Here is an 18871-nt window from a genome sequence, read left to right as displayed (position 1 = left end):
AAGCTCCTTGCATGTGAACAGCTGACTTGGGAGGTGCCTCTCCCTGGTTGACTGCTCACCATCCTGCTGTGAGGTGTAGCTGAAGTTGTGGTACAGGTTGAGCCCAGTTTTCTATACACATACAAATACATAGATTCATAATCATAGTGTGTGTACCAGCGATACTCGGGCTGAAGCTCGGGAGCTGCAAGTGGTTCTTTAATGTATCTCTGCAGCTCTTTGCAGCACATATTAAAACACTGTGTGATTTAACTGTTAACTAAGCTACATTATTATCCAATTTGGATGCTTTTACTATGTTCTTAACCAATTGTAGAATACTTTGTCAGTCATTTTGCTGTGAGAAATTTTATGAATATATATATATATGTAAATGAAACCATGAATTCACATCACTGTGGCTCTTTCAGGTAATGTTGATCACTAAGTTCTGTCCTGAATGACTGATGCCTGATTATCACTGCTGTATACATAGCTCATAATGACTATCGAGTGGAGAACATTACAAGCCTTCATATAAGAGCTTACTCAATATACCTTTAGCGTGCAGTATTACAATCAATTAGTTTTATTGCTCATTCTTGAGGCTTGAACCTTCTGTTTGCCCTTTGGGGTATCTGGACCTGCGTTGTCACAGCAGTATGCTAGTTTGCCTTCCAGTACAGATTATAGCAGCCTAAGATTGTATAATAGCCATTTGAAGCTTGTCTCATATTTTTTTGATTAGTATAACGTTGAGTCAGAATTAATTTGATACTGAAAACCATATCTTCAGCAGGTGCAAGTGGGTGCATCTCCTTTGACTTCAATGAAGCATTTGATCCACATGAACTGAGGATCAGGCCCAGAGTTTGATAAGATGGTCACCAGATCTCTTTCTAATTGAGTTCCTTGGACACTCCAATTAAGCACCAGGTTAGAATAATCCAAAAATGTAAATTTCTGCAGAAGGATTAATCATGATTGGTGTGGAGAAAGTAAATAAGGAAGTGTTATTTACTCCTTCTCATAACACACAAACTAGGGGTCACCAAATGAAATTAATAGGCAGCAGGTTTAAAACAAACAAAAGGAAGTATTTCTTCACACAATGCACAGTCAACCTGTGGAACTCTTTGCCAGAGGATGTTGTAAAGGCCAAACCACTAATGATTAAAAAAAGAACTAGATAAATTCATGGAGGATAGGACCATCAGTGGCTATTAGAGGCCCTAGCCTCTGCCAGAATCTGGGAATGGGTGACGGGATGGATCACTTGATGATTATCTGTTCTGTTCATTCCCTCTGGGGCACCTGGCATTGGCCACTGTCAGAAGACAGGATACTGGGCAAGATGGACCTTTGGGCTGACCCAGTATGGTCGTTCTTATGTTTAATGAAGAAAAGAGAAATCACCTACCAATATCCTTAATGTATTTTTGATGATCTACTGCACAAGTTACAAGTTTCTCCATTCTGACCATTTGCTAGAAAACTCATCTTGGACAGGTGAGATTGGAACTGAGAGCAGTCCAAGCACCAACCTTTAGATCATAATTTTATGGTTAGGTGCTTGTACCTCAGTGTTAATTTAACTGAAATGAACTACTCCTGTGTCTGTAGGCTGCTGATGTATCAAATCCTAAACTAGGAGGCAAAGTAAAATAAAAAATGACTAGCACTGCCAAGTAACTGTTATATTACAGTATAAATTATTTGAACCAAGTAGAATCGGGGGCATTGAGAGCACTGGCAGTTACCAGAAGCACTGGAGCTGAGGTGGGAGGCAGACAAAACCACAGGGAGAAGGCAGTCAAGGAAAAGTAGTCATCAAAAATCCTGTGGTGGTATTTTACAGCTTGGTAAAATATATTTGTATAAAGCTTTATCCTAATGACTCCAGCATAACGATGATTGACAGTATTGAGGACAGAGACCTGGATCGTTGTATGTTAGGTTAGGTTTTAGTGTGTAGATTAATTATATAGATAAGTAGTTTTAAGTCACGAACCTTGATCAAGTTTATTCCCATCCATTAGATTTGCAAATATTTGTATGTATGCTTGCTGGCTCTTCTGCTAAAAATGGTTGTTTCCAATTTTTGTAAACAAGCCTGTGGTTGCAGGGAGGAAAATAAACAAGCAAGCAATGTTCTATATACAGTATATAACTGTGGAAAAAATTAGGCTGGGGGAAAAAATTGTTCAGAGGTTAGATTTATAGATCTCGTAACAGAAATGTTAGGAATGATCAGAAAATTATCTACGTTTGTAATAATTGGAAATAGATGGTGAAAAACATGCCAGCTGAATTTTGCATTTTTTGTTTTTAACTGAACCAAGAAGGTTTGTTTATATATCAGTAAAGTAAGATAGTGTGCTTGGCAGCAATCGGCAAACTCCTCATCAAATTGTTTGCATTATAGTTTTAGATACACAATAATTATTACATTGTGAGAAACTTAGGTAAAAGGTAAACATGATTTTAAATAATTTCCTGGGTCTGATCTTTATTCTGCAAGCTTTTAAGTGTGTGCAGGATTGGGGCCCAAGACCTTAAAGTTATTAAGGTCTCAAATTACCTTAGAAACTCATTTTTGTTACAAGCACCAGCTGTGGCCTAAAGAGTAATTGTAAATCACCAGATATACTGAACATTGCAGACTCATGCAATAACCTGGGAGATCCAGTGAACAGGGACAAAACTCTATAGGAATGAGGAATTTAAAGAGACAAGGACCTTATTTTTAGATTGCTATTTAAAATATGTTCTGGAATGGTCCCAGCTGTGTATAGCTAGTAGTTTTTTAAATGGGTAATAGTCTTTTATCATCAGTTGTTACTGTACACAATCACTGTGTGCATCTAATTTTTGTGACCCTCCCTGAATTTACATCCCTTCCCCACTGTTTTCTCTATCAATAAATAAACTGCAAAAGGAAGGGCTTTGTTAATCCACATGAATGAGTGGAAACCCATCAATAATTTCATATTCAGTGCAGGTTCAGGGAGCAGCATCCATCTGGTGCACTGAATGAAACAGGGGCCCTGTGGAAAAAATGGTATGTGACAGTGTAATTTAGGACTGTATCATAATGCATATGCACAATGAGGACAAATTAAGGTTGCACAAGCCATCTTAATTCTGGCATTTCCTAACTTTGGAGAGCTTGACTCTGCAAACTTAATGTTCTTTTAATGTAGTTATTTTTATATAATTCTAATTATTTTAACAAACTGTAGTATAGTGGATATGTATAAACTTCATAATACACTTTATGGAAGTAATAGTCTTGGTAATAAGAGACCTTACTAGAGGATTCTACTATTAAGCATTTGCTGGTCAAAAGGGAGGGACTGTCTGTCTGTCTGTCTGTCTCAGAGAGAGAGACAGGGAGAGATTGAGAAAATTATAAGATTTCTGTAGTACATTTAAGTGAGGCTCTTTGTAGAGATTGAAAAGAGCAAAGTACATGAACAAATACTTACCGAACATATGTGAACGTTACGTGCTCATATTTAGACACAATGCTTGAGCCTGTGAGTGCTGAGCTATCAGCTCCCAATAAAGTCGATAGGACTTGAGGGTGCATAGCACTTTGCAAGATCATGCCCCTACAGTAAAATTTAACTGTATCATGAACTCTGATTTTAGAAATTGGATTGATCTGGCATAAAATGCTGCTCTGCTCTGATAATGGGGTGGTGCTGGTGCAAATGAGGGCAGAATTTGGCCCTGCCATTGGGTAGGGAATAAGTCTTAGTAATGGCCTGCAGTGGGTTTGGGTTTGGGTTTAGGTTTAATCTGAAATGAGCTCTACAGAGGGCACATGTGGAAAAGTTGCACAAGACATAACCATACAAGCTGGCCATCTTTGCCTTAAAATCCCTGTCCTGTTAGCAAGCAGGGGTTGATAATACTGACAAAGGGTTAAGTAGGTTCTGCTGGACTCTCTGAGCTTACTTACACTTGGGGGAAAGATGTATTTTTACATGTGCTAGCTAACATGTTGAAATCCTAGTGGAGACCAGGCACATTTTGGTATTAATATGTGTTAGCTAGTTGAGGTAAACCTAGTGGGGAGCCTAGGATTTACCTTGACCAGTTAATACATACTCATGCCTTGTCTACCGTAGGATTTTAACCTATGTTAGTTATCATGTGTTAGCTAAAATGCATCTTTTCCCTGCTAAAGATGTGGCTACTGAGGCAGATGGCTCATTACCCCGACCAGATGCAAAGGAGACGGGAGTAGTTCTCTGAAGGGAAAGAACCTAGAGTGTGAGCTGAGCAGCAATCCTTTGGTCAGGACCCCCAGGAAAGGGCAACCACAGAAGAAGGCTTCCTCTGAACTTCGTTGCCTTTTAGGGTGGCATTTTCAAAAGCATTTAATCATTTGACTTTCATGGTGATTTCTGTTTGTAAATCATGCAGGTGCCTTTGAAACCCCCTCCCCCCCTTAGTGTTCAGAGTCAGAGGCTCTACAAGGTGTGTGAACTCTGCTTTAGAGCAGTTTGGGAAAGGCACCTGCTCTAGCTCTTGGAAAACAGAACTCTCAGGTCCTTAGGAAAGGTCACTTGAGATTACAGAACTTCGTTTACTTTAAAACATGCAGCCAATTTACCATTACTCTCGGGAGGACTGCCCTCAGCTAGCCCGGATGGGTCCCAACTCAAGACAACAATAAACATTAGTTATGCAACTGAAAACATTTCAACTAATTGAATGCCACCTCACTAATGTGACTCTTTGATGTGCTGCAGATCTGTGTGAATTCTAATCTACTGCTTGGCTTTTATCTGTCTGCGTTTATTGGAATGACATGAAAGTTGATTTTTTTAACATTGTTAATTAACTCTGTATTTGGTTATATTGTTAAAGGAAATTGTTTCATCATGTGTTAATCACTGAGGCAACTGTTTTCTATTCCCCCTAAGGAAAAAGCTTAGGAAACCCTGAACTTTGTCCCCTTTTGTCAATGGAGATGCAGATCCTAAAGTATTTAAATTGTAAATGTGAATCAGATTCCAACAGAGCCCTTAGGGGTTTATGTACCTCAGTCAAGTTATCAGAGCAAGAATTGTGTTGATGACACTAATTAGACTGTAGTAAATACAGTTAGGGATTGTGGATTGTCCCTCTCTGACTTTGCACTGAAGAACTGCTATATTAGAACAGACCAATGAACTATTGGAGAGTAATAGTAGGAACTTAAAAATGGGAAAATTTAGAATATCAGGAAAATCTTCCAGTCTCTCAACTCTGTTGGCTTCCCATGGTACCCAACCTTGCAATTAGGACCCAAAGTTACATGCAAAGATGTTTTTGGTAGGGCACAAATTTTTTCACAGACTGAAGTCCTGATTCAGCAAATGTTTAAACATGTGTTACTTTACTCACCTTAGCAGTCCTACTGAACTAATTGGTGCTACTCATATAAATAAAGTTACACACAGGCTTGTGTTTGCAGAATCAGGGTCTAGGCATTCATATAAAGACTTCATTGCAGGTGCTCATCTCCTCTCAAAATCAGGCTGTTTTTTTAGGCATCTAATTTTAGGCACCAACATTTGAAATTTTTTCATTCACATTTCTAGACCTTGTGGTTGCAAAGATAATGATCCAAATGTAAACTGAATATAACTACTTTGGCATCAATGTAGATTGCACTGGGAAATGTTCTGTTCATATTACATTTTCAGCATGAACATATAAATAAGTTCTGATACACTTTTTAAGTGTGAAATTAAAAATGTCTGCCCTGAATGTAAATACATCTTTTGGCCAATTAAATTTGCATAAACCTACCTTCCCCCAATTTACCATTTACAATAATATAGGGAATTGTATAACTTTTTTTTTTAACCTGAAACAATGCAAAGGTTCTGAGCTATAAAGTAGTGGGAGAAAAATGTGACGGGTTTTAGGTCACGGCTGAAAATTTGGATGGTGTCAGAATCACAGACAGAATTTAACAACTTCTCTGTCAATTTATGGAATGCTCTCCCAGGTGAAACGGTCGAAGCACCATCAGTTGTCAGTTGCCACATTGAAAACTGTATTTAACAAGACACTGACGTGGCCTGGGATTTAGCAGGGTTTGGAGACTAAACCCCAGATTCCAGTATCAGTCAATGGGATTTAGGCTCCTAAGTGCCTAAATCACTTTTGAAAATGAGACTAAGGCTCAAGTTATTAGGCATTGCAGCGCTGAGCACTGTAATGCCTAAATACCTTTAAAAATCTGGGCCTTAATAAATTCCAGTTACACTGTAAAATGGAGCAATTCTATAACAATGTTGAGACACAATAGTGAAGTTATTGGGTCCCTGGCAGCTGTGTTTGGGATAAAGTCGGGCCAGTTGTCAAAGGAGTTCTACCATCCATTTGTCAAGCTTCTTATTCTTTGATGAAAGTTTCTTCTATGTGGCCAAATGCCACAAAAAGCATACATGCCACATAAAGACTCTTGCTGTCAAATTACACAGGCAAACCAAAACAGATCGCTGTGCCCACGCTGAAAAGCTGCATTACAGCTGGCAAACCCTACCAAGAGCTAAAATCCATATGTGGCTGTAAAATCTGGGAGAGTCGCAAGCACCTCACACTCTCAACCTGCCAAATTAGACATGTACTTGTGTGTATGTATGCCACGTACCTAGAATAGGCTAAAGTAGACTCTTTACCAGCATGTTCTATGCTCTTTTGGTGCACAGAACTGTTGTCGATGTCAATGAGCCTTTTCAATGTTTGTCAATTGTGTGTAGAGCTAAATGTAACTGGGCATGTTTCCAAACCCATAATATTAATTTCACTAGTAACAAAGGATATGGAGTTCTAGGGCAAATCATGTTCTTCCTGACTTCTCAAGGAGATAGATGTGAGCAAAAATTATGCATCACAGATTCAGATTTTTCATATTAAAGACCCAGAAGGCACAGGATGGTTAATAATGAACAGTATGAAAAATTATAGGTCTGAAAAAGATCATATGAAAAGGACCTTTCTTATTCCTTTCTATTTGTAAGTTGTCCAAAGAGAAGCTTGAAAGTTTATTAAAGTAAGTTAATAGTCTCCTGTGCTTTATCTACCTGAGGGAGCTGTAACAAAACCTTGGCTGGAACAGGAAATGTACAATAAATCCCCTTTTTATGACTCTGTAAGTCAATGATTTTATGGTTTTAGTAACAGCTATATAAAATATTTTGTTTTTTCTGGATACATAAGTAAATTAAATTGTAAGTAATACTAAGATCATTACAGAAAGGCTCAGGAAAGTGAAAACCTGTTCTGAATACATGCTGTTGATCTCAACATGACCTTTTCTTATTAACAGTCTGGGTCTGTGTACACATGGATATAGAAAATACTACACGGAGTAAAACAGAAATGGTTGGAATGGACAATTGGTTGTAGCAGATTTCTAAAAGCAAAAATATTGTATTGGATGTTTTCCTTAGCTAGCGCTTCACACAAAATGTGTTTAGCTCTTTAGAAATAGTAGCCCATTATCAAGACATTATGGGTCTCATATTACTAAAATAATCACAAATCAACAGAATATAACAGAAAACCATGATTGCTATCAAAACACCTTCACTAGCTAATATTTACAAGATTGATCATAGAATCTGACTCTAAAGGTAGAAAACACCTGGTATTGTCATGTTAGCACCAGGTCCTGCTACTGTAGGTTGTTCCTACAGAATGTTAAACAGTGTGGGTGTTTTGATCAATTTAAATATAAACATGTTAGGTAACTGGATTTTCATCCCTTCCCTTGGATAAGTATTCCACTGGCTAAAAGATTTCACTGTTGCACGTTTTTTTCCTGAAATCCAGTCTAAATTTTTCCTTTCTTGATTTCATCCCATTGCTCCTAATTGTATTCCAGTTAATTATGAAAAAGAACTCTCTTCCCTCTTTGGTGTTCACCTTCAGATATTTATAAACTATTACATCCAACCCTTAGTCAGTTCTTAGACAAGCTATAGCTATGTAGTAAATTTTTGTAGCTGTGTAGTATTTTTACAAGACATTTCTCACTTTCTAATTGCCTAAACTTTTTTTTACTGTTCAAGAGAAAGTGTAAAGATCCATCAAGCAAACATCTGGCCAAAAGAACAAGTCTTGCACAGGGTTCTTGGGCTGTGACTGACTATCAGATAGAGCAGGTTTCAGAGACGTGCTCCTTTACATCAACTCCAATCATATGTGCTCTAGTCTCTTCCTAGCCAGACGTAATAAGCCCCATATATGAAGAATTTAGTGCCTACACTTTGCCCACTTGATATCATTTAACTGCTTTGTTTTTGTCTGTTTCACATTCTTTGAAAATGTAGAGCCAGATCCTGTGATCCAGTTGAACAGTGCTCTGCTATCACGTAGTCACTAACACTCCTCCCCCCCCCCTTAATTCCCCTCTTCTGGTGTCAGAGCAGCCGCATGGTGGCTCTAATGTATACTTGACTGCCCACAACCTCAAGGCAAGTTCTGATTGCCAGGGCTCAGAAAGACACTGGCTACACTCCTTTTGTTTTGGCTAGACCCCTCAACTGGGAGGGGAAGTAGGAGGTGGTGGTGTAGGAACTGCTATTGTGGATCTTATGCTACCCAAGGATTTCCATAAGGAAAGGACACCTCACTGAAACTGAATCCACCATGTAAAACTCCATCTTGCCTCCATTGATGAGAGCAGGGAGTAACAAGTCCACATTTATGTGATAAAATTCTTATTTTGCATTAGCACTCCAAAACATTTTAGTGCATGTGATGCACTATAAACAGTTACACTAAGGCACAAGTAAACACACCAGTAATTCCTGCTGTCCCACTAATAGTTTGCATCATAACTTTGTTTCTGATCACATATTACTCATCCTCTCTTACCATTTACTCAGTGAAGTCTTTATGTGAAAGGGCAACAGTCTAAACTTTTTTTAATAATCTATTTTAAAAGCATGAGATTTTGCTAATTTACAGTTCTAAGAACTAAGATAAACACCATGACTCTGACCTTGGTTTTTAATCCAGTTACTGACTGATTGACTACTGTGAGAGAGAAGTAGAAGGGGGTGGGGAAGTGAAAGGGGAGAAAGTTAAACAAGGGAACAAATTAATTCCAGCCAGCTAGAGGCAGCTTCTTTCCTAGCCTCGCTTTGGTATGGCTATGAGAAGAATAAAGACATCAATCCCTTTTCACATTCTTGTCAAATCTGCACTATTGCTGTTACATCTGTATGCCCTAATCAACTTATTCAGACATCCACACAGCTCTGAACATTATCAGACAACTTACAGCTGAATTCTGTCCTCATGGCAGTGTGAGCTCACTGATTTCAGTGAGGTTGCACTAGTATAACTGAGGGCAGTTTGGTCTACAAGATATATTTTGCTTCACTGTAGATTACCCCAAATTTTGCAGGATATAATAATCCAACTTTTCCTTTAATTTCTATATAAACCACTCAAAGAACAAACCTACTTTGGCCTCAGCTCCACTAAGGGCTTTTATACTCTAGGAAATGACTTAGTGTGATAACAGTTGTTATATTATTCCTTAGATGTATAGATCCATACCAACTCCTTAAACCCCACCTGGAAATTCATAGGTAGCCAGTGCAGATCATGAAGCACTAACTGAACATGCTCATATTGAAGCACTCATGTAAAAATGGGAAATGACTGCCTAGGAAGGAGTACTGCAAAAATAGGGATGGGGTTGGGTGGTCAGAGTGGATCACAAGCTAAATATGAGTCAACAGTGTAATGCGGTTGCAAAAAAAGCAAACATGATTCTGGGATGTATTAGCAGGAGTGTTGTAAGCAAGACACAGTATGCAATCTTCTGCTCTACTCTGCACTCATTAGGCCTCAACTGGAGTATTGTGTCCAGTTCTGGGTGCCACATTTCAGGAAAGATATGAATAAATTGGAGAAAGTCCAAAGAACAGCAACAAAAATGACCTATGAGGGAAGACTGAAAAAATTGGGTTTGTTTTGTCTGTAGAAGATCAGCTTGAGGGGAGACATAACAGTTTTCATGTACATAAAAGGTTGTTCGAGGAAGAAGGGGAAAAATTGTTCTTGTTAGCCTCTGAGGCTAGAACAAGAAGCAATGATCTTAAATTTCAGGAGGGGCAGTTTAGGTTGGACACTAGGAAAAACTTCCTGACGGTCAGAGTGGTTAAGCACTAGAATAAATTGCCTAGGGAGACTGTGGAATCTCCACCATTGGAGATTTTAAAGAGCAGGTTAGATAAACACCTGTTAGGGATGATCTAGGTCAGAGGTGGGCAACCCACTTCCCGCAGCTCCCATTGGTTGGGAATGGTGAACTGCGGCCACTGGGAGCTGCGGGGGGCCGTGCCTGTGGATGGTCAATGTCAGCAAAATGTCTCACAGCCCACAATCAGATTACTCTGATTACCCATATGTGGCCCACCACTGATCAAGGTAATACTAAGTCCTGCCTTGAATGCAGGAGACTGGACTAGAAGACCTCTCAAAATTCCTTCCAGTCCTACGATTCTATGTCAGCTCATCATGTTTAACCCTATGATCCACCCTAGTGTTAACTAAGATGTTAAACATGGCTACTCTTGTCTCCTTTCAGTACCAATATGTTTAACACTTTGTTCACTAGTGTATGTTGTAACAGGATGGGGAGGGCATGGGTGGGCAGATCTTCAGCACCTGACCTGCCTAGTCCCCTGCAACTGTGTAGGGCATCCATATGAAAGTATGCACTCTGCAGAGAGGATGTGCATCTTCTGTGTGGTCTCCTCAAATTCATGCTGCTGTATGTGGCGTCCTGCAGACTGAGAGAGATGGAGGGGGGATTTGCCCCTGACGTTGCTCAGATATTGGTGGATCTCCCACTTAATGTAAATTGCCAGCCCTTATTTTGGGTGGTAATTGCTGGCTATGAGTTTATAGCCATTGATTTTGTAACAATGGGCTTTTTCTTTGTTTGCAATATGGATCTCCTGGAGGGTGAGGACATTGATATTGATTGTCTTCAGTATTTTCTCCAGATAATCACTCTTGGACCATGAGTCTTCAACATTCAACTGGCAGATCTTTAACGCAGGTCTGATCTGCCTAGTACATTGGCCTTGAAAAGGTAGGCTTATTTTGTTGCTCTTTTGACCAGGAGGTCGGCAGTCAGTGTTCAGTCGCTGGTTTGATGATGATAATTGTGGTTTCCCACTTATCAGTGTGGGCTGTGTGAAGGTCATCACCTTCCATCTCAGAACAGTTCTGCTAATGAGAGTCCCAAATCCATTCTAGCTTGAATATAGCTATCTCCAAATGTACTATTCAGAAGGGGAGTATTTATCTCAGCATGTCTCTATTTTCTTTTTTCCAACAATTCAGTGCTAACATTTCTCATGCCTAATTTATTTGTTGTTAAAAATACTAAACAGTTACACCAAAATAAGCTACTCCCTTTTTCAACTGAATTAATCCAAGTTTAGTGTCTGTTATTCTTTGTTCTCAAATTAACAAACTTTTCTTTGTTAATGTTTATGGTGCCATTGTCCAGAATTGGACAAAAATGTTTATGGTGCCATTGTCCAGAATTATTTCAGCAATAACAAAGCCATATAAACAGCAAGTGAATGTTACATTTTAAAACATCTTTCCTTCAAGTCAAATCCAGGGCCAGAAACAGATAGCCCACTGTGCGTGCTGGGGGAGGGGGTGGGAGCCAAGGGGATAAGTTTGGCTAAAAATGATCAGCTGTGAGAAATGACTGCGTTGAAACAAAGGCACATTTTAATGGTGCAGAGCAAAGGCGATTTCCTGTTATGTTGGGGGCTTTGTTGCCCCTCTGAGGGAGTTCTCTTTTTCTCTGGTAATTTAAACCCGTTTCTCTCTCCCCCCCCCTACACCCCCCCCCTCCAGTGCAGAGGGGAAGGTGGCTCTGTAGGTCACTTCATTTTAGACTATGCCCTGAACAGGAGGTTACGTTAGTTGGAGGGAGCAAGCTGCTAGGGGATGGATCTGCTTTATATTTTCTCCTCTAGATTAAATGCATCTGGACTGAAGGAGAGAAAGAACCACGTTCTGCCACCGTGGGGAAAGTTTCCCGCAGGACTCCGGCTGTGGAGGAGATGGGCAGTGACAGAATGAATGCAGCCCTCTTAGCAAGGGCTGCAATTCACAAAGGCTTCGGCTCCCGTGCAGCAAGGCAGATCAGAAACTCTACCCCTTATGTTTGAAAAGAAAGCCCCAGAGGTGATTGTTTACACCAGAACAGAGAGACTCGGGAAGGAAAAACCCGCCTCCTTGTGTCCAGCGGAGTGTCTGAAAGAGACTCTCCGTTTCTTTACCTCCGTGGTAGGGTGGGGAGGAGGGGTGTGTTTCTAAAGTGTAGATCTGGAGCGTGCAATCTTTAAACCAGGATCTGAGGACTTCAGCAACTCAGCCAGAGCCTAGGGGACTGGGTGGGCGAGGTTCTGAGGCCTGCAATGTGCAGGCGGTCAGACCATCATGCTGCTCCTTTCGGGCTTAAGAGTTTGAGGGTCTGTGAGCTCTTACAGGTCTGGTTCTGTCAGGGTTGGCTGGGCGCTTCTGCTGCCCCGCACTTTCCAGCCGCTTTACAAGGACTAGCTTGATTTGGCTTCCCCCTCTCTGCCTTGCTGCAGCTCCAGCGAAAACCGAGAGCTCGCAGCCTTCCCGAGGGATAAACAGGAGGCGGGGGGTGCGGGGACGGGACAAGCGGTGTCTTATACTGATGGAAGTTAATGCAGCCTCAGGTCATCTCGGCCCCCCTCCTCCCCGCCGCCGCCCCCCCCCCCCGAGGAGCGGGGTTAAGGAGGGCCGGGGGGAGGAGCTGGGGCTCTCTGCCCAGGAGGTGGGAAAGGGAAAAGGAGCTGGGCTGCAGACGGAGCCCGCATTGCAAAGCCGGCCCGGCCCTGCAGCCTGCGGAGCGGGGCCCGGCGAGTCCCGAGCGCTTCTCCGCCCTGGCCAAACTTTGCCGGGGCTGCGCCCACCGGCCTCCCTCGTGCTCGGCGCCGGCAGGAGCGGGGCGCACCCAGGCAGCTGCCCTCGATCCCCCCTGCGCCTTGCTCCGATCCCGCCGCGACCCCTAGCGCCTGCCCGGGGCAGGTGGGCAGCCGGAGCCGCTGTGGTCCGGGGAGCGCGCGTGTGAGGTCCCGACCCCCGAGCCCGGCGGGACCATGTTGTGCCGCGGCTCCGCCGCGCTCCTCCTGGCGCTGGCCGGGCTCTCCCTGAGCAGGGCGCCCGGGGCCCAGGGCGCCGCCTGCGAGCCGGTCCGCATCCCGCTGTGCAAGTCCCTGCCCTGGAACATGACCAAGATGCCCAACCACCTGCACCACAGCACCCAGGCCAACGCCATCCTGGCCATCGAGCAGTTCGAGGGGCTGCTGGGCACCCACTGCAGCGCCGACCTGCTCTTCTTCCTCTGCGCCATGTACGCGCCCATCTGCACCATCGACTTCCAGCACGAGCCCATCAAGCCCTGCAAGTCGGTGTGCGAGCGGGCCCGGGCCGGCTGCGAGCCCGTCCTCATCAAGTACCGCCACGCCTGGCCCGAGAGCCTGGCCTGCGAGGAGCTGCCCGTCTACGACCGCGGCGTCTGCATCTCCCCAGAGGCCATCGTGACCGCCGAGGGAGCCGGTGAGTGCAGCACCCCGCACTCCTCCCTGCCGGGAGCCCAGCCCGCAGCCCCCTATTCCCCTCCCTGCCGGGAGCCCAGCCCGCAGCCCCCTATTCCCCTCCCTGCCGGGAGCCCAGCCCGCCGCCCTCGGCTCCCCTCCCCGCCGGCACCCCCGGGAGTCCAGCCCGCCTCTCTCTCCCTCCCTCCCTCCCTCCCTCTGCTCCCCCGGGAGCCCAGCCCGCAGCCCCCTATTCCCCTCCCTGCCGGGAGCCCAGCCCGCCGCCCCCTATTCCCCTCCCTGCCGGGAGCCCAGCCCGCCGCCCTCGGCTCCCCTCCCCGCCGGCACCCCCGGGAGCCCAGCCCGCCCCCCTCTGCTCCTCTCCCTGCCGGGAGTCCAGCCCGATTCCCCTCTGCTCCCATCTCCGCCAGCACCCCCGGGAGCCCAGCCCGCCGCCCTCTGCTCCTCTCCCTGCCATCGCCCCCCGGGACTGCACCTCCTCTGTTCCCCTCCCTGCCAGCGCCCCCAGGAGCCTAGCCCACACCCCCTCTGTTCCCCTCTCTGCCATCGCCCCGGGAGCCCATCCTGCATCTCTCTCTGCTCCTTTCTCTGCTCGCACCCCCAGGAGCCCTGCCTGCACCCTTCTCTGCGCTCCCCCCGTGCCCTCATCCCTGTGAATCCAGCCCAGAACCCTCTTTGCCTCCTCCTGCGTGTGCCCAGCACACTGTGAATCCAGTCCCCGGTTCTCATCCTTTCTGATCCCAGTCAACTCCAGCCTACCCCGCTTGTGATCCCCCTCTGGTTCCAACTCCCAGCCCTCATGCCTTGCTGACCGTTAAGGAGATCACCTCTGATCTCAGTCAACCCTAGGTTTATGGGCCCCCAGCCAGCTCCATCTGCCATCCCTCTTCTTCTCCCCTCTGACCTTTTTCCCACACCTGAATCTCACTCTCCTCCCTTTCTCCTCTTCCCTTTGTAGCATCTTGCTCTCTCTTCCAGAACCTATCTCTGTCCCTCCTTCCCCTATCTAGCCCCTTCTCCCCCCCTTGCCTTCCCATCTCACTCCATGGATGCTGGTGACATCTGAGAGTGGGTAGGTGATGCTTGCATATAAAGGTGCAGAGACAATGGACAATAATGCCTTGCAGTAATGTTATTTCAAACAGGGTGGACACTGCATCCATGTGTGGTTGAACATCACCCTCCCCTGCCACCTGTTCCTCGAATTCTAAACTTGTCACTCGGATCCTGTCTCCCATTTCCAAACCCAGCTCTTGCCCTCACTCCCGTTGTCTCCTACCATAGGCTAAACTTACCTCTCATCTAACCCTCACCTCCATCCAACCCTACACCCTTCTGATAGTATCTTTATGCTCTTTTGTGTGAAATAGTTTCGACCACCTCTGACTTTTTACTCTTGTTTAGCATTTATGTGGAGCTGTTTGAGATTTTTGAGTGACATTTGTTGTTGAAATGGCCTTTTTCCAAAACTGAAAAATTCCATAAGAAATTCTTACTTTTTTGAAATTTTTAACTTCTTGTGATTTTTTTTAATTGACATTTTTCAGTCAAAATTTTTATCAATGCCATTGCCGGGTAATCAACATTTCTAGTTTACTGAAAAACAACAGATTCAGAAACATTCTCTCTTCAAAAAGTAGCTTAATTTTTTTGTAAAAACTGTTGAAAAAATGAAATCCTGTGAAATGGAAACAATTTCCCATTTTTTTAGCTCAGCGTTAGTATTTTGTAAATATAACTGTACTATAGTAGGGCTGTTGCCACACTATAAATGTACCCAATACTGTGTATACAATTCCCCATGCCCTCCACTCACTAAAACCATGTGTCCTTCCGGAATTGGCTGGACTCACTTTATTTTGCATAGACAAGAGCAGCTGCACATGTGTGCTTGTTGAACTTCATGCTGCAAGCTAGCTTGTGCTGATGGGAGCAAGGTGGCGGTGCCCCTATTTCCATGGCAGTGGCAACATGAGAGAGATTGTGGTGGCCACAGGAGGAGCGAGGCTCGAGGTAGGAGAAGCAGTTGCCCCTGCCTGTTCCCATGCCGGCAATAGCACAAGGACATGTGCAATGGCAGCTGGGGGAAGAGCGACAGAAAGTAATTGTTGCATATTTATTTTAAGATAAACTTAAAACAAATATTACTAGTTTTACGGCATGCATAGATACTGGGCCAGAACCTCAGCTGTATTAGGGTTCCAGGCAGTGTAGCTGAAGGATGAGTGTGGTAAAGATGGCTACGTGATAACATGTATATCTCCTGGTCCTGGGGTTAGATGAGGGTCAGTTTGGCCCCAGTTCAAAATAGAGTAGCCTCAGAGCTACTAAGCCTCAGAGCTACTACGTTGTATCTGGCTGCAGTGGCCTCCCAGGAGATCACTGGAGGCTTCTAGAGCACAGCAGCTCTCTGGCCCCATTCCCTTTCATTGGCCATGCTTGGAGCTGTAAAGGTAGTGTTGGTGGTTGTTTCAGTGCCATCTAGGTGTTCCTCTTACTGCAGGAGAATCCCCACGTGGCTGGTTAAGCTGGCTTTCCAGCTGCTTTGTGCTGCCAGATGACTGCAAAGCTCTCACTGGCTGGGCGCTGGCTTTTGTAATACAAAAAGATACAACTTCAACCATCCCTGAGCTGCTACCTCTGGGATGGAACATAGAGCCTGTTAAACATTGCACAGCAATACAGTGTACTAGGACAAGCAATGGAGAAATAAACCCATTTATTTCCGATTGAAAGAGCTGAGATAAGCCAAATTAGGCAATATGTAATTTGGGGATTTGGCTAGGACTGGAATTTGGTCAAGGCTCTGGCGCTAGAATCCTGCATATTTACAAAATGATCAATATCTCAGTGTTTATCTCATCAGAGAGAAATACATATCGCTGATCGCACTTGGAGATACCATAGGTGATGGTGTAAGTTAACTATTGGTACTGGTAACTATTTGACTTACATGCCAACGTTGGCAGAAGACGATGGTGTAGTGAGAAAAGGAAGTTTTAAGACAGCAGGCTTGCACCTGTGCTTTATCTTACACCTACTTACACTCTTCTGCTAGTTGCTCATTCTGTGGCAGCCCCATCTTTCAGCCCCTTTGATGTGTAAGTTACACCAGCTTGCACCAATTTGTTGATTCACTTATACCACTGTTGATGTCACCTCTGATTCTGACCCATAGCAAAGTGCTTTGGATGAAAGGTGCAGTATGGAACTCATTACTGTTGTCATCGTTCTGTTGTCCCTTACCTTTCATTCCACTCCATATAAACCAAACCCCATAATTCCTCCTCCAACGCTTTCTCCATTTCCAGTCACATCTTATGCCCTATTCCATTGCACTCTTCTCTTCATGTGCCCATTTAACCTTTCCCATCCATCATTTCTTTCCCCTACCCGTATATTTTTTTTATTTCCATACCAATCTAACTCTACTTCTCCATTTCAATTACCATTTCCACCCCTTCTAACTCTGAGATCCCCCTTAACCAATACCTCAAGCTAACTCTGTTCCTTATACTTCCATAACTAACCCTTCCCCTCATTCGTTTCTAACCTGTCCTTCCTCTTAATTGTACCCCACATCTAACTCCGCGTGTCTGTCTATAGATCTGTTGTTGCTGCTTCTCTGGGCTGCAGACCTGCTGGGAGGATTTCAGTGAGGCTGGTTTTGAATTCCAAAATTAGGAATAGGTTTGTGAATGTCTCATTTTGAAGCACATTTACAGACTCTTTCCTTAGCAGCATTGAGATACTTTCAAAACTGCTTTAAAAAATGGATCCAAACTGAGTGAGGCTTGGCAAGTCAACAGATATTTGAAAGCAGTGGCATTCAAAACTGAAGGGAGGAAGTTTCTCTAAAATTGCCCCCGAGTTACCTATTGCTGAGGACCACAGCAGCACAATAACCGCTTTGAATGATTCCAGTGTGAAATCCATGAACACTTCACTGTCTGGAAACCTGATGACGTTCTGATTTCTGGGATTTAAAAATTAAACCAGCATACTATCCATTGGACTGAAGGTATTCTTCTGGGGAGGGGGGAATAAATCCTCCCCTTTAAAAAATATAATGAAATATTCCTAATCTAAGAAAAGGTCAGAAGAAAACTGGTATCACCCTATTAGAGGATTGTACCCCAGTAGAAAACATCACTAATACAAAGAACAGACTAGTTAATGATTTGTATACAAGGCATTTCTCCTAAGTTTTTTCCTCTTAAGAATGCACTTTCTGCACCTAATATTGTTGGTAAAATGCACAGTCGATGGAAGTGTAAATTCACATTTATTACTGAAAAGGTTTTCATCATTCAAAATGAAAATATTACCCACAAAATAATAGGACTTTGCACTTTTATCATCTTTTGTCCAGGGATCACAGATTTCTTTCTAAACTTTGACTGACAAAGGTAAGTATTATTCAGTCCATTCTGTCGTAAAAGGGCAAATTAAGGATGGGGTTGTTAAATGACGTAACCAGCTCATAGTCAGTGACAGAGTCAGGAATAGAGCCCTGGAGCCCTGAGTCCAGTTCCTTTTCTCTGCTCACCAGACCATACCACCTCCCTAGTGAACAATTTACAGTACACGGACTCACAGTGTAAAATAACTTTATATTCTATCCCATTGTAGAAAATCTCAGTTTGCAGAGTTTCTCCAGTTAATTCACAACATAGCAAATAGTATTTTTAATTAAAATAAAATTTACTCATTTTTGTGCATGTGGATTGGCAGTCAGATCAAGTTGTTAGATTGCTAGGGTGAGATCTTCATCTGGCTCTGGCTGGGTAAAAGGACTGGACTGGTTTTCTGTTTATCTTCAGAAAAGATTTCTTTTTGTTTGCTTTCAGGAGACTGATGTTCATGCATCAGGTTTATAATTAGGACAAAGGGAGGAAAAATGCATAATACAAAGCAGTTTACATATAGGGAAACTGTGCACACTAATTAGCACCAACGTCCTCACCAAAAGAGAGTTAACTCTGGGCTCCATTCTCCCAGACTTGCACTTTTGCATAGTTTGAACTACAGTTGATGAAGTGCAGCATCTTGATACAGATTCTGAAAAATGCACATTCTTCCTCACAGAGTTTATGTTGCACATGTCGTCAGTGGTCAAGTATGTAAATCAGTGAGTGTCTGTGTCCCAAAAGGTCAGGGGAGTGGCCCTAATTAACAAGTAGATAAATCAGGTCTAACTGACCACTACATTAATGGGCATAGCAGCTTTGGCTTGTGCCAGTATC

At 43.5% G+C, this 18871-nt stretch overlaps 1 protein-coding gene across 2 annotated transcripts in view; it reads left to right on the top strand.

Annotated features, from left to right (window-relative positions):
• The first annotated feature begins 12786 nt into the window (after positions 1-12786).
• Positions 12787-18871, top strand: part of FRZB (frizzled related protein) — a 31775-nt gene continuing 25690 nt past the window's right edge. Inside the window, exon 1 of one of the 2 annotated variants that reach the window (XM_044978486.1) lies at positions 12787-13626. In XM_044978486.1, the coding sequence (XP_044834421.1) occupies positions 13167-13626 (460 nt within the window). In that variant the 5' untranslated portion in view covers positions 12787-13166. The remainder of the gene's footprint in view (positions 13627-18871) is intronic. The other variant, XM_044978484.1, reaches the window with a different exon arrangement.

The sequence above is a fragment of the Mauremys mutica genome, chromosome 10, assembly GCF_020497125.1.
Source record: "Mauremys mutica isolate MM-2020 ecotype Southern chromosome 10, ASM2049712v1, whole genome shotgun sequence".
NCBI lineage: Eukaryota > Metazoa > Chordata > Testudines > Geoemydidae > Mauremys > Mauremys mutica.
This window is presented reverse-complemented; position numbering and strand designations above follow the sequence as displayed.